This window comes from Cavia porcellus, unplaced genomic scaffold (assembly GCF_034190915.1).
Source record: "Cavia porcellus strain 051 isolate PalLab524CR breed Dunkin Hartley unplaced genomic scaffold, mCavPor4.1 scaffold_4, whole genome shotgun sequence".
NCBI lineage: Eukaryota > Metazoa > Chordata > Mammalia > Rodentia > Caviidae > Cavia > Cavia porcellus.
In genome coordinates this window covers 83,717,178-83,738,668 of record NW_026947487.1, presented here as the reverse complement: position 1 = coordinate 83,738,668, position 21,491 = coordinate 83,717,178, and the positions used below count along the sequence as shown (strand labels likewise).

At 40.4% G+C, this 21,491-nt stretch overlaps 1 protein-coding gene across 4 annotated transcripts in view; it reads right to left on the bottom strand.

Moving 5' to 3' along the window:
- The window catches only part of Nup93 (nucleoporin 93), a 104,684-nt gene that overhangs the window by 7,411 nt on the left and 75,782 nt on the right, over positions 1 to 21,491 (bottom strand). For all 4 annotated transcript variants that reach the window (XM_003472081.5, XM_063247353.1, XM_013154818.3 and 1 more), the window contains 11 exons: positions 14,437 to 14,511; positions 12,250 to 12,339; positions 10,591 to 10,730; positions 5,964 to 6,096; positions 4,126 to 4,283; positions 3,094 to 3,259; positions 2,599 to 2,692; positions 1,701 to 1,892; positions 900 to 1,026; positions 726 to 798; positions 401 to 445 (listed from right to left, as the gene is read on the bottom strand). In XM_003472081.5, coding sequence (XP_003472129.1) covers positions 401 to 445; positions 726 to 798; positions 900 to 1,026; positions 1,701 to 1,892; positions 2,599 to 2,692; positions 3,094 to 3,259; positions 4,126 to 4,283; positions 5,964 to 6,096; positions 10,591 to 10,730; positions 12,250 to 12,339; positions 14,437 to 14,511 — 1,293 coding nt within the window. The remainder of the gene's footprint in view (positions 1 to 400; positions 446 to 725; positions 799 to 899; positions 1,027 to 1,700; positions 1,893 to 2,598; positions 2,693 to 3,093; positions 3,260 to 4,125; positions 4,284 to 5,963; positions 6,097 to 10,590; positions 10,731 to 12,249; positions 12,340 to 14,436; positions 14,512 to 21,491) is intronic.

The following is a 21,491-nucleotide window of genomic DNA, read 5'->3' as shown; positions in this document are numbered from 1 at the left end:
AATGGAACGCAGAACAGACAAGTATTCTGAACATACACAAAACCACTATCTAATCACAAACCCACAACTTCTAAAGAAAGACAGAAATGTGCATGAAATCAAGGTCATTACTTGGGCCTATGATTTTCACTCTTTATTTTCAGCCCCGACTGGCAGTCCTTTTAATTTTTTGAGATGGGGTCTCACTAAGTTGCCCAGGCTAGCTTAATCCTGTAATCCTGCGTCAGCCTCTCAGAGTGCTGGAATTATAGGTGTGTGGCACCACATCTAGCCCATTTTATTTTCTAAACTAAGCAGTTTTATTCAGATTTGTGTCAGTAAAATTTTGAATTCTACTATTTTGACATTTATAAGCCCTGAACTGCACACCAACATATTTTGAGGGATATATTTAACCTACCTTTCTACTTCCATCATTCTGTAGTTTCCCAAGAATCATATCAAACTGTAAAAGAAAAAAAAATTTGCTCAATTTATTAGATAATATACAATACACAGTACTTTGGAGACAAAGAGGGGGAAGAAAATTAGTAATGGAAGTCTTACAGAAACACAGACAGGAAACAGTGGGACTGAAATTACTATCTTCATTGTTAGGAGTCAAAGGATACTGCAAGCTCAGCCCCAACCCCAACCACCACCACGAGGGGAATGTGTAGTGTCACATCTCCCAAGAGCACAGATATGGAGAACTATGGGCAGGGGAGAAAAGAAAGCTGACATACCTCTCGGCTTTCTATCACAAGCTCACTCACACAACGTAAAAACATGTTTTCTCCTTGACTATCTTTCTCATCCCTGTAAAGAGACAAGAGCAATCTGGCTTCTGGTATGGACTTGGGGTCTCTGACTGTAATCTGGAGACCAAAACTAATTGAAAGGTCAGAAGCAAATTTCACCTAAGAAAGTAGAAGTACTGGAGGGCATCCCTCGGGTCTGTGGACTCAAATTTCCGGGTGTAGAGCATGAGCAGTCGCACAAAGTTTAGCCGCCGCATGCAGGGAGGGTCACCAGGCTCATGGCTGACTGTATCATGGGGACAGAATGAGTCACAACCACACTGCTTCTCTGTCCCACACAACCTAGGAACTATGGAGGCTGAATCCACAGACCTAGGAGCATCTACCCTGCAGCCCAGCCCACGATTCCCCATGTGAATGTTAACAGATCTCCCTCCCCAGCCCATCTCAATTTTTATCCACAGACAAGACTGTAGAACATGACATCGTGTAGTAAGTGACTAGCATAATGGTCTACAAATGCAAAGATAATACAGCTGTTTAAGGCACAGGCTCTGGGATGACTGTGCCGCTCTCCTAATGAACCTGCAGCTATTCACAGCTGATTCACCTACATTTACTTGACTCTGCCACTCATGCAGGAATATGGTGGTCTCTAAGATAGCTGGCTGGGTTTCCAAGATCAGTAAAGCCAGACCCTAGTGGAAAACCAGATTCATAACTCCATGGGACTGGTTTGTCTACACCATTCTCCAAGCAACCAAACTGGTCACAAAGCTGGCACTTTGTACAGCGGTTTCTGTATTTCATGCTGCAGGAAATTCGGAGATGGGGAAAAAAGCAAGGACCGCAACCCTATACACTTTAAAATGATTGCCCAAATCCTGAGTGGCTGCGAATCTACTGCTGATGGGAATGATATAAGGTCACACCACTGCCAATCCAATTATGAATACTCACGAAGCTGAGCATTCTGTCCTGACGATTTTAAAAGCAGCTTCAGCTCAAACAGCACCAGGGCCACATGGACAGCATGGGGGCGCATCCGTTCCAGGCGGAAGAGAAAGGCAATGGCAGCTTCAAACTGTGCTGTCAGGAACAGCACTTGGAAGTAGAGGAAGGGCTGCTGGTGCACCCTGAAGTGGGACTCGCCTAGGGAGTGGGACAGATAAACCTGCTCAGAAAAAGCTACAAACAGTAGCCCAATCTTCCTGGCCTTCCTGGGAGGGAAGAAAGCAACAGCATGAGGCTGAATGCATGAAGGGGCTGTGGACACACAATGCACAAGGTGAAACTCTACCTGGCTCTTCTACCTGCTCTAGGCCTCACAGGACTGGCAAGAAAGGGCAGTGCTATAAAACCAACTGTGTGCCTCAGGTAGGAGAGAAACAGAAGTAAAAATCCTGAAACAACCATGAAGGCATTGTTTATCCCTTGTACCCTGATAAGAATGACTCAATACAGATAGAAATGAAAATTTCAAAGAAATTTAGCTGAGTCATATTCACAGAAATCTGAATTTAACAACCACTAACCACTAGTTGGAATCATCTATTTTTCCCAGAAGTTTTAAACAGGGGAAAATAAAAGGACAAATGATTTTTCTCTCTTTGTGCTATGGTGACTGGCAAGATCTGGGAATGAAGAGTGAAGTCTTCTTCATGTGCCTCCCTGAATAAATATCACAGCAACTGAAAGAATTAGCTTCCTGGTGATGACAATGTGGGACATACACATTTCTAAAGGCCATAAGACCTTTACTTGCATCTGAAATGGTACAGGATCTTCTCCAAGAGGAAACAAAGTAGTTGCCTTAAGTGGACAAGAGGAGAGAAAGTGGCTGTGTCCAGGATCTTACCATAGTCTTCCAACAACTGTTTCTGGAACTGTGAGAGACTGAGCCTGTCTTGTGGAGAGCTGGTGCCATCATCATCAAAACACACCTGGTTCAGCTAAACCCCCAAAAGAAACACACACATTGGTACAAACTACACCAAATTATGTGGACGATTGTAGCTGCTCAGCAGCATGCTCGATACTGGGGGTTGGAGGCTGGATTAAAGACTGTGATTATTAGCTGGGAAATTATCAAATTTTAAAAATAGGATCAGAGCAGGGATATAGCTCAGCGGCACAGTGCCTGTTAGCAAGCATAAGGTTGTGAGTTCAATCTCCGGTACAAAAAAAAAAAAAAAAAAAACCCTAAAAACTAAAAATAGGGTCAGGAGACAAGAAATCCACTAGTCCTGATCATTTTACTGGCATCAGACATTAAACAAGGAGGGAAGATCTGTGTGGAGAGCTTGAGCAGAGAGAAGGGGTGAAAACCTGCTGAAGAGGGAAGCAGTGGCACCTTCAGCCAGAGGTAGTCCTCCGTTTTGTCTGCCACTTCACTCTGGTTGTCAGTGACGTCGCATCTGCCTATGATACAGTACACAGCCCGCTTGTACGGGTCTGTATTGTTCCTGAGGGCTCTGCGGTAATGAAGCCGGAGCTTGTTTTCTGTAGCTGGAGACAATCTAAAGATAACGGGAACCAACAGCACATACTTAGCAAAGGTCCTCAAGAGCAAATCAAAGTATCCACTTAGAAAGTCAAGAGGTTTTCCTTCTTCCAGCTACGAGGCGCTGTCTCCGCAGCACACCCCTTTTACTTGGCCTTTGACTACCAGCTCCTGTGTCTCTGCTCGTCAGCTTTCTCTAGGTGCTGAGACCTTTGGGGCCAGGCCAGAAATGCTGAGATCAGTGCTCCTCTTCCCCCCACTGCAACCCTCACATAGCGAGTCCTTCCTAACTCTCAGCTCCTTGCCTCAGTCTCCAGCAGACAAAAACCCCAAGGAATTAACCCTGAGCAGGACGGGAGTTTGTGATTTGTGATTGTTTTCTGACCTGCCACTGACACTGCCAAAAAAAAAGTATTCCTTATTTTTCCAGATAAAATTAAAGTACTATAAAAAATATATATATACTGGGTTTGACTATGAACTTGTGTCCAACTGCATTAGTAAAATCCAGAGCAAAAATAAGTTGTGGCAGCTCCGTAATGCAAAAGAACTTTTTAAAAGTTTCATTTTTAAAGCATCTTTGATGCCCCGCAGACTTACAGATATACAGTCAAATCATGCTCAAGAACACAACACACTTGCTATTGGAACAATTTCTTCAACACAAATGCACACAGGTTTAGAAAGCCATGTCAGAATAGGGATCTCCTCTGATGTTTTTGATCAGATTCCTAAGAGTTCTTCCCACTTCCTATGCTCCTTTTCTCCCTGAGCAGAGTCTTATATTAAGGATGGGCAGAGAAAAGAGAATGATTTCAGTGCAAATCACCCCCTTCATTTCACATGGCTTCTTGAAGGTGTTGCCATCTCAAGACACTGTACCTTCTGTCCTTGCTGTTCATGTACTCCTGGAACCAGGTTTTAAACTCTCCCAACTGGTGCTGGGCTCGATTAACCACCTGTGAAGCAGCAAGCAAGTCTCCACAGCGCATGCAATAATAAATCAGTGCCCAGACTGGGTGGCCCTCCACCTCTCCATCCTAAGGGAAGAAAGACAAACACTTAAGGTAAACAAAACTAACTGCTTTCTGATGTGTGGACACCCAACTATTAAGTTCCTTTCCTTGCATCAAATCACTGAAGTTTTCACAATACCATTAACAGTTTTCCCTCTCCTTCAATTTTACAAACAAAGAAACTAAGGCACAGGGTGGTTAAGTAATTTGTCCAAGGCAAGCCAGGAAGTGGCAGGGGGACCTGGAGCTGCTCCTTTAAATTGTATGTGCCCTACCTGATCTAAAGCCAGCCTTTGAGCTTTCTCCATGGAATCCCAGCAGCTGGCAGTAACCAGATGACATTCTTCTATGAGTATAGACACATACTCCAAAACTCCAAAGCAAGGGCTAAGGATGTAGCTGACCGCCTACACGGTGTAAAAGTGCACGCCTGTAATCTCAGCATTCTGGGAGGCAGAGGCAGGAGGAGTACAAGTTAAACTCAACCTGGGCAACTCAATGACTAAGCAAGACCCTGTTTCAAAATCTAAAAAAGTACTGAGGATATAGCTCAGTGTCAAGCCCCTGGGTTTTATCCACAGCACCAAAACCAAAATGAAACAAAACAGACATAACTAACCAAAAACAGAGTATTGTTATCTAAGTTTAATAAATCTTAACTGCTAATAAATAGCCATTCAATGCTGAGTCATTCAAATGCTCAGTCTCTTGGTGTCAGACACTGCTAGGAACAAGGGATCTGACTCTGTCTCCACTCTCCGGCATTGTAGCTCATCTGCCCTAAATCTATTTTTGTTACCTGTCTGTACAGTAGGCCTCTGCTCACCCTTCTTACTCTGCTCAGTCCTTCGGAGAAGTAAATCTCAGATTTCCCTTTTTGGCCCCTTCTCCTTCTCCTTGATAAGACTCTAAGCCCCAGACTGAATCATGTCACTTGTCCACTTAAAACTGAGCTATTAAGTCCTAAGTGCTTAGCCGGGCACATGAGGCTTTCACTAGCTGGCCCCAGGCTTGCCAAACCCTACCATGCACCCAACACTTCCCATACTCTTTTCTTTGCTGCCTCCACACATTTGTTCATCAAATTCTCTCCTCCTTGAATAGCCACTCTGAGTCCTCAGGTTGAATTCCTGTTCTTTCACAGCGAGTCTGATGCTCGCCTCTGTTATGAAGTCAGCCTCCTCGGTATCTCCCCACCCTTGGAACAAAGCTCCAGTTAAGTACTCTGTGGAATAAGTGACTGACTATAAGATGATTCTCCCAGCTGGACGGTCAGTTGAGAAGGGCTATATCCCAGAACCCATATCTAACACCATGCTTCCAGTTATTTTAACCAAATATCTCAGAAGGCACCCCAGACTATGCCTCTCACACCCAAATCCAAGTACTTCAGTGAGTCTTCCTAGTCCCACTTACTTTTTTTCTTTTTCGGTACTGGGGATTGAACTCACAACCTCGTGTTTGCCAGGTAGGCACTTACGCCACTGAGCTAAATCCCCTGCTCCCCAGCCCAACTTTCAAACCACAGTCCAAACCTGGTGCCATCTTCTTTCCTCCTCCTCTGCCCAGGTCCCCTGCACAACCGGCCCCCTGAAGAGCCTGTCAGTTTCCACACTTACCCCCCCTGGCCCCTCACCATACATAACCTCATTTCAACTGAAAACATCTAGGAGAAACTGCTCTGGTATATGAAGTTGCCAATACCTGAAGTCCAGGTAAGGGAGCCGGAAGTTTAATATTCAGGAAACTTCGAACCAACTGGTAAGTCCCAGGTACACCACCTAGCTGGGCCTGATGCAAATTTCCAAAGACGGTCACAAGAGTGTAATTCTTATAACTGAAAAATTTTAAAGGGAAAAACACAGAGATTAAAAACACGTATTACACACAATTATGTCCACATCCATGGCATTAGGCTATGAACTCTGAAATGCAGAGCCTGGCTTTCAAACCTAACACAGAGGAGGAAATAGTACATGCTTGCTTAAGCAAACCTCACCATTAACCACTATAAAGATTTCTCACCATTTTGAGTATCATGCAGATACTGAAAAAATCCCTGAGGGACTATAACTGTGGACTTCAAATACTTTAAGGGATGATTTGTAGAATAACTGCTTCAGCTCACAAACCATTGTTCTAGTGGGCTCTTTTCACATTTTTTATGCTGAAAACTTTCAAACCTTATAAAAAATAAATAGTTCAATTAATTTCCATATGCCCATTCCCTAGTTCTACCAACTGTTAATATCTGGATGCATATTCATTTTCTCTTTGTCCACAGCAATACACATATTTACAAACTATGCTTAACATTTTTTTTTCCTGAACCCCTTGAAAATATATTAGAGAGATCAGGGGCTACTTTACCTGTAAATACTTCACTATTTAGCTCTTAAGAATTATGACACCAAGATATTTAATATTAACTATTATTATCTAAAATACTATCTATTATTAGAGCTTGGATCAAAAAATGTCCTCAAAAGACTAATGTATTCAGCAGGGGGTCTTTAGGAAGGTGACTGGATTGTGAGGCCTCACGGAGGGCTTGCAGTTAGGAAGCGGGGTCTGCACAGAAGAGGTGGATCAGCAGGAGCATGACCGGGAGTTAATTCCCTCCACAGCTCCAACCTTCACGCACTGTGCTTCCTGTCTACCATGCCAGCAACAGCTTTACTTCTGCCATGACCCTGTGCCACCCTGACCTGCCTTAGAGCCTGCAGGCTGAAACCTCTACAAACTGTGGGCCAAAATAAACCTTTCCTGTCTTAACTTGAAGTTTTTGAGCATTGTGTCCCAGTGAAGAAGAAGCAAGACAGGTGCTAGGCTCCTGCAAGTGGGGCCTGGCTAGATGAGATAGTCTGCTGGGGTCTAGTTTGTGGAGAGAGTGTCTATTTTCTGGCTCTCTTCCAACTATCTCTGCTACTAAGCTGCCATGAGCTAAGCAGCTTTCCTTCATGATGTTTGGCCTTAAACTAGAGGGTCATGCATGAACTGAAAACCATGCATAAACGGAAACCTTTGAAACCATAAGTCAAAAATAAAACTTTTTTTAAAAAAAGCAGGACTGGGGATTGAACCCGGGCCCTTCACACTGAGCTATAGCCTCAGCACTTCTTTAGTTTTAAGACAAGTTTCCTCTAAATCCCTAAATTGCCCGGGCCGAGCTCAAACTTGCAATTCTCCTGTCGTAGGCCACAATAAAACTTTTGTTCAAGTTGTTTATGTGAGGTATTTTATTCCAGGGATGAAAAGCTGACCTACATTCAAGTTTCTTAATGTCCTTCACTGTTGCTTTTTCTTTCAAATACAAGTCTTGTTTTTTGGATCCAACTCAGGAAATACTGGCAACCAGTTGTCCTGTCACTTTTATTTCCCTTGAGAATAGTTCTACCATCTTCTACTGACTTTTTTTAAAGAACTCAGTCCATCTGTCTGGTAGAATGACCCACTGTGGGGCATAGCCTCATGATTCAACTCATGTTCACTTTTTCAAATTAATAGTCCTACACAGTTCTCACTGAGTAACACTTCCTACTGGGTCTCACAGGGGGTCGAATGAGCGGTGATCACTGGATCTGACTTACTTGGTTACCAGGTGTTGCACACCAGCTCTTTCTACCCACAATTTAATATTTTTCCCTTTTATAATTAGATGCCATGACTATTCTGTTCACCAACAACCTCAGACTAAACAGCTTTAGTTCCTACCGCTAGTCCTTGCTGTACCAGTTATTATTGGTTATTACTGAACTATTGATTGCAAAGTGATGATTTTCCATTGTTCTCTTTTCATTTATTTGCTCAAATGCGTCCTTAGACACTCTGCAGTGTTTTTAAGTGCTTTTATAGAAAAACTAAATGGTCCAAGTTACTGATATTCAAATGTGGATAATAAAGAACTTTCTAAATATACGCTGGTCCAAGATGAAACAAGACTACTTCAAAAAGTCAGGTGCTTGCACCATAAGTGGAAAGATGCTCAAAACAAGATTTAATACAATGGCAGAGATGCAAAATGAAAGATACTTAATGGAATTTGACGCAGTTATGAAAAATGATATTGATAAAGAATTTAAAATCAAACTATATAAAACCATATGTTGCATGGTTGAGTCCTAACTGTATAAAAAACACTCATAAAACAAGGTAAAAGGACTTCCTGGATATAAGATATAGCAGAGGACCTCTTATCTTTTTTTCAGGTCTTCTTTTTTGGCATTTTCCGAGATTTTAAAAGAAGCTTGTGTTATTTTTATAATGAAAACGAAACAATTTTAATTTAACAAACGTAATGAGTTCTCTATCGTTGAAAGTATTTAAAAATAGAAGATGAGTGGAAACAAATCTTTCAACCTGAATTAAGACAAACTATGTGCTGGCAAAGTCTTAGGTTGAAAGAAGCAGCCCTAGTCACTTACGGGATATATATATATATATATGTATCCTTGACTTAACTCTCAGAGTGTGGCAGGGAAAAGATAGATGAACTCTATATTTTACCAACATTTTTGGTCTTATACATAAAAATTTATTTTTTTTTTTTTTTGGTCTTTTTCCTTTTTATCGGTACCAGGGATTGAACTCACGACTGCCTGCTTGCAGGGCAGGCGCTTATGCCGCTGAGCTAAACCCCCAGCCCCAAAAATTTATTTTTTACTATGTCTACTTTGATATCTGGTACATTATAATATTAGAAACATTATATGTAAACTTCAGCAGAACAGCATCAGCAAAAATACTTTAAAACTAAATACAATTAATGTATACTATTCCCTTTATCAAAAGGTGATAATTATACCAATAGGGACCAATACCACTGGAGTTACTTAAATGAAAAAGAAAATAAGCTTATGATAACCATGGACAATAAACTCCAAAGCAGTACAGTTTAAGAAATTAATGGAACAAAATAATAATAAAATGGTGTGGCTTACACAGATTTAAGACAAAGGAATGCAGCCTGGTATCATTTGGTGAGGTTGAGCACCCATGTTAAGGATTAGGTTTATCAAGGAAAAAGCAAACATATACTTACAACCATTTTAAAAGTTCCTTCAGATTTTATCATGGTGTAAAAAATTCTAGCTTATATTTTGCTAATTTGTAATGTGTAAATAATACTGCATACATTAGGTTCTTTATGACTGAAGGTTCGTATCCCCCAAATTACATCACAAATTCAGAAAAACTCTAATGAATTATTTTATAAACCTTTATGTCCAGGCTAGAGAGGTAAAAACTATTTGGGGCTTCAGATTTCTGCTAACAATGGAATGGAAAGTAGTAAGTGTGGTCTGATGGTGTCATTTCATGTAGTGATTTAATAATTAATGTAGTATTTGATATAAAAACCTGTTCTCTGCATCACCTCTGTTACACACAAGGAAGTCATATGAGTTCCTAATGAGGTATTATTTTGTTGACAAAAGGCAACCACATGACAAGGCTGCTGGCAGGTGCAGAGGCCCAGTGGCAAAGGGCTGCAATTTAGTAAGTACATTCAACTGGGTTTTCACTTCTCCAGCCAACAGGAAGAGGCCCAGCACCCTGTCTCAGAAATAAAGAGAGTCTGTTGCACACTGATGACAACGCCCGCTGGCCCATTTAGAGCTGGAAGGGGTGTCCACAGGGAGGGAAGAAAGGCACAGGCCCTACTAATGAAAGAGACAATAGTGTACAGCCACAAGCCCCTCAGCAACCACCTCCAATTAGCCAAGAGGTGGCAAAGGAGCTCAGACACAAATCATAGGCTTTAGCAGCTTGGAAAGACCTTGATTCACAGTGATGAATTGAATTGAGCCAGAAGGAAAGTTAGGTTAAAGAGGCCTTCTCAAAGTAAAGCATTAACATTGCTAGGAGTAAAAGTTAATGCTGAGAGAAAACAAAAGCACTTAGGCTGAACCATACAAGAAACAGGATTGGGACCTCAGGAGCCTGACTTTCCCTCTGGCCAGACTCAGTTTATCACTGTGAGTCAGGGTCTTTCCCTGCTGCTAATGCCTGTGATTTGTGACTGGGCTCCTTTGCCACCTCCTCGCTAACTGGAGGTGGTTGTGAAGGGCTTGTGGCTGTGCCCTAACTATTGTCCCCTTCATTACAGCATAATGATCGTGGTGTCTCCATATTAAGGGACAAAGAGCAGAAAAAGAAACAGAACAGTGCTCCTGGGTGAGAAGTGTTTCTGAGAGGACTACTTTGCTGCATCGCTCAGTCTGTTTCCACTACATCAGTCACAGTGCACTTAGCCCAAGGACTGCTTAAGACAGAGAAAGAGCTGCCATCCGCGGACTGGAAAGCCAGCCCCACTGTGTTTTTGTTGCCTTACCTCTGCTCCAGGTATCCCAAGGCCTGCCTGACAAAATCCATGCGCACTTCCAAGCTGTTTCGGCTCTTCAGGGTGTCACCGGCCGGTACCAACAACACATCTGTCATTTGTTTTACCATGGTCCACATGTCAGAGATGTTCTGTGTATAAATGAGATCCATGTGACAATGGCGCAGGGCAGAGAATTTATTTGGTTGTTAGAGCACTCTGCCTTGAACAGCAGACAGGGTGAGGAGCGGTGTGAGACCAATGTCTTCTGAGAGCCCCAGGCTCAAACTCAGTGCAAACGCTTTGCCTCTGCCCTGTCAGCCACCAGGGTTCTACCCACTGACTGCAGCCCCCAACTGCAGGTTGGTTTTCAGATCAATTACTATCCAAGCCTGACATAACCACTTACATAATTAAAGCTACACAAAAGTAACAAGAACACTGAATCTCAGTGGGTTATCCCTTAAGAGAGACTGAATACATTTATAATTGTCCAGAGCGCTAAGAATTTAAACTCAAGTGCTACATATTAGTCCTTACAAGGTTATCTAAATTCCTTAAGGCTTAAAATAAAAGAGTTTAACCTAAATAGGCTTTGTCCTTCTAGAAACTCTCCAAGGGGCCAGCTCTTACCCTGTTTTGTGAACCTTGGGCCTTCCATTTTCCTTCCCACTCACTCCCTTCAAAAGCACCTCCCAGGAAAAAGCAGCACTCTTTCCTTTGTGTCACCAACACACAGTGGGCCTCCCCCTCTTGAGCCCTCCGGGTTCTAATCTCTCCTTTAAAATGTGTTCCCTGAATTCTTGGCAATACTCAGGAGAAATACCTTTTACACTTTTTCCAAAGCGAAAGAAAAAAACCTCTAGTTTCCCTCAAAAATTAAACTACAGAACACCTAGCTAAATGTGGTGGCTGGGGCGGGGGTGGTAGAGGGGAAAGTCGATGCTTTCTTTCTTTCTTCTCTTCATCTGTTTTTACTGCCTTGCTTTTTACTATTTGCAAAATTGCATACATTTTGGAAAAACTGTAACATAAAATCTGTGTGGGTTCTTGCTTCTACAATAGCGGTCTTCCCTCTTCTTTTCTTTCTCAATAGCCACCTATCAACCTTTTTCTTTTTCTTTCTCAATAGCCACCTATCAACCTATCTACCCATTCATCCACCCTGTTTTATTGTCCTCCCCATAACATTGGCCAGGAATAAACAGTGGAGGCAAATAAAAAATTGGCCAGGATGGGGTGTGAGAGAGAAATGGACTGAGTGGCATGTAAAGAATGCTTAAAAAGACCCCATCCAAGTCAAATTCAAGGGGCTGGCAGGTGTGAATCATCTTCTCAATTTGTTATTCCTTAAACGGCCCCCTTTCTCTGTCTATGCAGAAAACTGCTGAGCAGAGAGACAGAGGCTGACAGGATTTCAAAGCAAAGACAACTCAAAGAGAACACTTGTGACTACTAATTGACCCTGGCTGGACATTTTGAAAATACACAGGGGAAAAATAATCATCAAAAACACCACTCCAAAATTATTTAAAAGAAAACTCTGAAGAACAGTTAACATTTTATTCCATGAAACAGTTTCTTCAGCACACTTCAGCCAAGTCAGCAAGCTGCTAATCCCATCCGAACACAAGACCCCACTTTTCTACTTGGGTTAGCAGTGAGCAATACCTTATCATTCAGGCGGGGCACTGTAGCACAGAGGTCCACGAGGTTGGGCTGTAGCTGTCCACTGACAATCTTCTCATTATAGATATAAATCTGAAATGATGGAAAGAAAGTTAAGTGGCACAATTTCTATTTTCCCTTTTTTAAAGATCTCCTGAAGCAGTTCTGAAGCCAGCAAATGGTTAGTAGAAGCTTCCACCAGCTTTTATTCCCTCTCCACACTGGCTAGCGCCTCAGCTCTGTGTCAGATGTGAGCAATACACCAAAGGTAACTACTACCAGAGCTTTCCAAACACCTGATGAATGAAAGCAGGTTGTTCCTGGGTAGGAAAACCACAGGCAGGGAGAAGGGAGCAAGGACAATGGAAGGGCTTTGGTCACTGCTTCCTAAGAACCATGACAAAGTCTGGTGGAATTCTGGCCAGCGACTGGTCAGTCTCAGTTTAGGGCTCACAGACTGAGTAACACAGCCTCCACTTGTGTTGAAATAGCAATTGCACATCTGGAAAACCTGTATCTCCTAGAAAGAATCTGCTCTCTAGGTAAAAATGTCCTTTTAAAAAAATGGAGAATGACAATATCACATGGCTTTCAGAACTCTTATAAAGATTAAATAAAATGGTTTTGAATTACAAGTGCTTTTTTATTCAATGACTGTTTATTAGGGGCCTTCCCCTCCTCATAGATCACAGGTACTATGTTCAATATGAGATACATGCTTAAGTATATAGGCTTCCACTGGAGAAGATGGCCATGCAACACAGACATCTGACATGTGTCATAAGGCTATGAAGATTTAGGGTTTTTTTTAAGCTTTAGTTTTTATAGATATCAAGCTTCTCTCTTCAGAAGCTTATAATTTCATTAGGCCTGAACTCTTGGTGGCATGGCAATAGAGGGAATAACACACATAATGAAGGTTGAAATTTAAAGTGTGTTGTGGGTGGGGGAAAGGTGTCAGAAAAGAGAGATCTAAAAACTGGAGCATAATGGAAATAAATGAAGGCCAGTGGTAAACCAAGGAGTTGGAAAGAGGGTGAACCCGCCTGTAGGAAGCTGAAGCTGGCTTCAGCCACTTGGAGTTATTAATAGCAATGGTACATGTAGCTATTGCCAATGGTAAAGGAGAAAGACTTTAAAAGGCATTTATGAAATATCTTTCAACAGAGAATAGGAAAGGGATTTTGGGTAATACCTGGAGCCTGCCAGGTATTTAGTTGAGGCAGAACTCCAGTACTTAATTAATTGGCAACTGAAGGCAGAGACCTCTTTTAAAGAACACAAGGTCAAACAGTGTTTTACAACCTTTTGTTACCCTCCATAGCTGCCATCAGTTTTTGCCTCCAAGCCCTACTCTAGGTGAGAAGAAAAAGGACGTGAGTAGTGCTGAAAGCTGCAAGTGGCTCCAGTGTGTAAAGTCATGGGAGTTGGTAATGGTTGAGACATGTTCCTTGGCTACTGCTCATGTGGAATGATCTTAAAAAGGAAGGAAACCCACCGCACTCAGCTCAAGCAACAGGAATGTTTTTCCTTCTAGATACTTTGTGGAAGAAAATGGCAAATTATAATGAAGTGCACAGTCATCTGGTACTGTTTCATTCAAAAAGTCAACCCCAAGTGTACCCTGTCCTCAGGACAGTTACAATCCAATAGAAAGCTTGTGGTTACCACAGAGAACCTCAGTACACCCCCTTACTATTGTGTGGTCATAATCTACAGCCAGAAGGATGACCCCAATATATCAGGAGCTTCGCCAAGACAATAATGATATTAAGTAGCATTCAGTACACTATGCTTACTAGGGCAAAAAGCATTTAGGAATTTGCTCTTAACAAGACGTGAAAGGACTTCTGCTCACACCATAGCTCACAGTTAACTCAGTTATTATAGAACTACATTTACTATGCAGAGCAGCTACTCGAGGCTTTACTGTACATGCAGCTCCTGCTAACAATGCAAACAGGATGCCCTGATTAGTGTAGAGGACAGATTTCAATTTCTCCTCATTAAATCTGAGTCATTCTATTACCCAATTTGGTAGAATTTTCCAATGGCCTGTGTAGTAAAATATTAGCCAGTGCTCTCAATGAAAACTCAACCTGCCTTAGAGTTTGACTTTCACATTAAGTCTTAACTTCTCAGAGGCTCTCAAGAATTTCCTGGATTACAGCTTCTTAAGAGCATACTCACCTGCTGGGCATAGGCCATCTCAACAGCATCCATAGCACTTCGACCAGGGGGTCCCACATCGGTGATGTAACTTGGCTTTAGATAAAAACATATCCAGAATTAGTTAAGAACAGTACTCAGGCATGTGAAGAAATAAAAATCATATAAACATATCCTTGTAACACAGCTATGAGAAGTCTAATTCCTACTTAAAACTTTCCTTAAACAGGGCATGGTGGTTGGTGTATGTCTGTAATCCCAGCACTTGGAAGGCTGAGGCAGGAGTGTCATCACAAAATTAAGCCCAGCCTCAGGCCTACATGACTTCAAGGTCAGCCTGAACTACAGGGAGACTGTGTCTCAAAGAACCAAATACACTCATAGAGTGTAGGTCCCAAGAGTTCCAATAAAATGAAACTCTTAGCCATAAACACATGAGACCAGGCATAGGCCTAGATTAATTAAAAAGTAATGCAAAGTTGGATAAGCCCTATCAATGACACAATGACTACTTTTGGAAAAGTACATCCTACTGACATTTGGTTTTAATCTTAAGCCTCTCTCTACCTCATCTCTCTCCATGTTCACATCAATGAAGTTTTATCAGTGTGCCTCCTGCTTCCACTGATTGTATATCAGGCAGCTAAGAAAACACGGTCTATAGGGTCACAGCACCTGGCTCAGATATTTCTCATCTTAAATCTACACTTAGACAATAGCTACTGATTAGTTTTTCCGAAAGGTGGGTTTTAAACCCTTGGTTCTAGAGAATGAATCCACTCTCAAGGACATGCAGGTTTCAGGAGAGCCCCCTCACTACTTGGTTTTCCAGTGTAATGTAAAGCACACGGACTTGGAGCCTCAGATTCCTGTCAGTGAAAAGAAGGGTTTGTCCTAGGTAACCTTGATTGTTCTCTGTCAGCTCAGACCCCTAACAGTTAATCACTGGTATTAGTAAAGCTTAAACATAAATAGTTTACTAACCTTCATAGATGCTGCAGGCTGGTTGACCCAATGACCATTCATAATCTCTAACTCTAACCTCTACTTCCTGCCCCCTTTCAGATCATCATAGAGTTAACAATTGGCTCTAGGAGAAGGGGATCTGACACGTAGCATTTGCTGGTTTCTGTAACATAAATACTACTGCGGCAGATTTCAAACTACCCAAGGTGATATCAATTAGACTGCAAAGTCTCTGAAAACAAACAAGTTGCTCTAAGAGGTGGCCTCTACACAACACTACAGCTAGGAATGACCCTGTGCCCTAGTTCTAACCAATAAGATGAAAAGGCAAGTCTGCAAACATTTGGAGACAGCTTCATTTTTTCCTGGTAAAGAGGGAGAAAGAGCCTGGACTGACCTTTCAGTTTTCTCCCTTTCTTTCAACTCTGAATACAAATGTGATGACCAAAATGATGGTGAGCCTAAAGTAAGTAGACGTGCTACACATAGTGGTACACTAAAATAATAACAAGAGCTACATTGATAGAGCATTTACTATTTGCCACTGTCTGAATTTCCATGTATTAACTCCATAACTCTGCAAAATACATATTTTAATTATACATATTTCATACAAAGGGACATGGAAAGGTGAAACAATTGGCCCAGGCTGCCTGCAGCAGGGTATCAGTGCAGTCAAGGGTTGAACCCACATTCCAGCTCACTGTACTCTTCGCCATTACTCCAACCCGCCTGCTGGGGCACACTGGGCAACTTCCCCAGGACAGCCATCACTGAATGACAGATTGTATGATGAAAAATACTCCACCATTTCCTAGCTATGTGACCTTGAGCATACTGCTTATCAATTTTAAGCTCCAGATTACTCAGCTGTAAAATGGGGTTAGTAATGATACCTCTACATAAATTTGTGATAAAGATTAAATGCAGAGAGAAATACTACAGTTGTTCTTGGTATTCATAGAGTGTAAGTCCCAAGACCATCTGAACATACCAAAATCTACAGATACTTTTAAATAAAAAGACATAATACTTGCAAATAATCTATAGTCGTTGCTATATACTTGAAATCACCTCCAAGTTACTTGCATTATCTACTACAATGTAATAAAATAGTTGTTGGGCTGTACTGTTTGGGGAGTAATGACAAGCAAATATTATACATGTTTATAGTAAAGACACAACCCCAACCCCATGGATTATTTGCTATCTACAGTTCACTGAATTCATGAATGTGGAACCCAAAGACACAGAGGGTCAACTATACTTACTATACTAAAACTGTTGTGAGGAATAACCAGAGAGACCTCAGTTCAGTGCCTACCACATGGTCAATAAATGCCACCTGTGGCATTATTTTGTAAGCCACAAACAAACAATTATAATGAGCATGTGAACAAGTCATATGCTAAACAATGGGCAGATACAGACAATACAGTAATATGACCTAAAATAAAATATTTTATTTTGTGCTGAGTACAAAGCCTTCTCTTATTTTTCTACAAGGAACATTCTATTCTTTGTTTGAACAGAAACTCCCACCAGCACATTTTCTACTTCTAGACTTCATTCTGAGTGTCTGCAGTAACACTAGGTCGGGACTGTTGCATAAGACAACCACCTTTCTAGAAAAGAGCTATTGGAAAACCAAGATCCTAGTCTTTTTAAAGAATGGAACACTCAAAATCTGGTAACCTAGTTGGAGAAAAGGAAAAGAGAATGGGACTACAGCATTTCTGCAAGGACATGGTTGTTTGACCTATCCTTGAACAGCCTTGAGAAGTATTTTCTGGTACTAAAAGTCTAATTTTTTAAACTGTCCATTTACAAAGCAGTTGGTTTTCAGCTTCAAATTTCCATGTAAATTAATTTTGTCTAATGCTCTGATTTTTCAAAATTCCCTCTCCTTCAGCTGCCCTTGGCCAACCTCCTGTTTCAGCACACACAAAGTCAATTAACCATCCACAGGATATGTACATGCACATTCCTGAGCAAAGGAACTGGTAAATGTTCAGCTGAAACTCCATAGCCCAGGCTGCCCAGAGGCAGGGAAACTGGGCGTCATTATGCTTGTGTGGAAGTAACATTCCAATGCCTTCAACCTCTGAGTTTATCTGCATCAGGGCTTATCCAAACCATGGTGAAGACAACAGCATAGGATAAAAGGACAAGGGATCAGAGACCAGAAAGTTAGGGAAGATAGGAGGGCTATCCCAGAATGGAAAAGAGGTCCTCACCAGAAGCCTGGAGACACACAAACAGCCTTCTGGAGACAAAACTGGAATGAGCTCCTCAGAGTAGTCGGTGTTCCCAAAACAGCTTCTCAGGACAGGTAAGAATGTGGTAGGAGAGAACTGCAAACTTGTATTTAGCAACTACTAGGGCGCAAGGTGTATCTAAGAATGAATACAATTCTTCCCCAGGAAAATATATACTGGGAGAAGGAATGTAATGAATGCTCCTTGCAAAATAAGTAGAGAATAAAAAGAAAATATTGTACTACAGAAAGAAGAAAGTGGAACATTTAGGCTTCAGGTGAGCAAAATGAAACCAAAGTGTCAAATTACAGTATTTGGCTATATATAACTAGTACTATTAGGGGAAGAAGGAAAAAAAATCAAAGAAATAAAAACCACCAACTGGAAACAAGAAAGAAAGATTTGTTTAGTTCACACTTTGTAGAGGTTTCGGTACACAGTCAGGTGGCTCCAAGGCAGAGTAGCATGGCAGACAGACATTGCAAAGAAGAAACTCATGGGAGGCAAAAGGTAGCAAAGCAAGTAAGGGATGACCACAACGCTCTCCATCCTTTGTATCTTATCCAGGTTACTTAGGGCAGATAGCACTCACACTTTTAATTCTAGTGCCCCTGACCCTAGCATCGCACCATGAATTAATCTCAGCATCACACACACTAGATTCAGCCACGTCTGAGGTGACGGGGGTACATCTAGACACAAGTCATAATACTGAGGTAAAGACAGGGTTTTAAAATCGAGGACAAAATGAAAATGATGATTTACTGAGAAAACTTTCAAATATCAAGAGAATAAGAAAAGTTTATCAAACAACTACTAGAGGATCCTAAGACCAACTCAAGACTGAGTTAGAAATTAGATGGCTGTACACATGGAATAAAAAATCTGTTTACAGAAATCACAAGTATGGAGAAAGAATAACATACACATAAGCAAAGCTTAAAGAATGCCAAATACTTATGATGAAAAAAGAAAACTTCCCATGACACACAACAAAGTAAAAAAATCCCAGATGTTCAACAAAAACAATGTTAAGATCTACCCGAGAAAAGCAAAAACTTACTTATAAAAGATAAATGCATTAGGATTACAGCAGACTTTTCAACACAAACTTTCAAGGCCAAGAGAGGTTGGTGTAAAGTGTTTCAACTCCCAAAATAAAACAACTTCCAACTCAGATTAATATATCCTTCAAAACTCTTACAAAATTAATTCCATAACAAAAATACTATTCATAAACACCAGACCAGCACCACACCCCCAAATACCAAGACTATCCTAGACAGAAAATGCCAATAAAGTCAGTCAGATGGAATGAAACATTAAGAGGTAAATAGTTAAACAAAGAGAAAATTAAAGGAATCAGCAACAGAAAAAGAATACAATGACAGGAATAAGTCTACCTTTCATTAATAGCTTTTAATGTAAATAGTCTCAACTTCTCATTTAAAAGACACAGATTGGCAGACTAGAAAAACAAAATGAAACACAAAACATAAAACCCAACCCAACCCAACCTACTCAACCCAGCAGTCTGTTCCATTCAACAAATTCAAACTACAAATTAAAGGATGGAAAACAATAACCCATGAACCATACCCCCTAAAAGAAAGCAAGTGTAGCAATTTTATTCTCAAAGGAGGCAAATAAGTTCACTATATACAGTGTTAGTTAAGGAACAATTCAACCAGAAGAGATAACAATTGTAAATATATATGCACCAAGTAGCAAAGCACCTAACTTCAAAACACTGCTGGATATAAAAGATCAAACCAGCACAATCATAGTGGGCGACTTTAATACTCTACTTTCACAAAGAGATCAACTAAACAAAAGATCAACAAGTATCAGAGCTGAACCAAATCTTAGGAGAAAGTTACAGCATAAACGGACTTGATAGCTACAGTGTTCTACCCTACTACAACAGAATACACAATTCTTCTCAGCAGAACTTTCTGCAACACAGAGTACATACTAGTGTACAAAGCCTGCTTGAATAAATACAAAAGAATCAAATTAGGATTATAGCAATCCACTGCAAAAAAAAAAAAAAAAAACACAGAAATTTTAGAAAGACCTAGACATTTAATAACATAGTTATACATACTCAATGAATCATGAAAGAAATCAAGTAAGAAACTGAACAATTACTAAAATCAAGTGATAATGTCAGCACAACGTACTAGAATCTATGCTTTTTTTTTTTTTTTTAAATACCAGGAATCAAACTCATGACCTCACACTTGCCAGGCAGGCACTTACACTGCTGAGCTAAATCCCTGGCAAACTATGAAACATAATAAAAGCAGTCATAAGAGTACAATTTACTGTGTAAATGCTCACATTAAAAGATAAAGCCTGGGTTGTGGCACATGCCTATAATCCTAGCACTCTGGAGGCCAAGGCAGGAGAATGGCCTGATTTCAAAGTCAGCCTAAACCACATAGCAACACCCTTTCTCAAAGAAATAAACAAACAAAAAAAAAAGAAAGGAAGAAAGAAAGAAAAAAGAAAAGAAAAGAAAAACTGAGCTCAAAAGACCTCAGGAAGCAGAAGTAACAGTACAAACACAAACCTTGTAGGAGGGAAAACAAAGATCAGAGATCTGAAATTAACAAAATTGAAACAAACAAAACAACAGAACAGATTCATATCAATGCAACTAAAAATAAAAAAAGAGAAAAATCACAATTAACACTGCTGAAATCTTGAAAATCAAAAGTAACTACTATTAAAAAATTGTACTGCAACAAATTAAAGAGAACATTCAAGAAATGGACAGATTCCTAGACACATATAAATTACCAAAATGGAACCAAGACACTAAAAACTCTGTATATGCTGCCAGAGAGCACACCAGTAAAAATTATGAAAAATCCAGTAACAGACTGAAATTAAGGCAGTAACTAACAAACAAACCAAAAAAACCAACCTACAAACTAAGAAAAACCCAGGACTTCATGGATTCATCACCGAATTCTACAAGACTTTCAGGGAAGATATAACAGCAATAGTCCTCAAAATCTTTAATGAAATTTAAAGGGAGGAAGTACTTACAAATTCATTCCTGCAAGCTAGCATTACTGATTCCAAACCACAGAAAGATACTAGTAAAGAGAACTATAGGTCAATCTCTTTAATGAATATAGATGCAAAAATCCTCAACAAGAAGCTAGCAAACAATGTAACAAACCTTTAAAAATATCATACATTATGACCAAGTAGGTTTCATCTCAGGGATGTAAGGATAATTCAACATACATAGTACTTCACATAAATAGGCAAAAACTACATGATAGCAACAGTTACAGAAAAAGCTTCTGACAAAATTCAACATCCATTCATGATAAAAACCCCTCAAGAAATAAAGAAAGACCTTGTCTCAATCTGATAAAGGCCATGTATGACATCATATTAAATGCGGGAAAGCCAAAAACTTCCCCTATAAAATCAAGAATAAGACAGAAATGTCTATCACCACTCTTGTTCAGCATAGTATTTGTACCATAGGCCAGAACAGTCAAGAGAAAAAAAAATATATAAAAAAGGAGTAAGTAAAATTATCAGTATTTGCAATCATAAGACCCACAGCATTAATAACCAAATTCAGCAATGTAGCAAGATATAAAATCAACCCACGAAATCAAGAGTGTTCCTGTGTACCACCGAGAAGCCACCAAGAAAGGAGTTAGGAAAATAATACCATTCACAATAAAAAAAGATAGAACTACTTAGGAATAAACCTAACCAAGAAGTTAGAGACCTTTACAATTAAAACTACAGTACTCTGAAAAAGATCAAAGAGGACAAAAGAAAATGGAAAGATATGTCTTATTGCTGAGTAAACAGAAC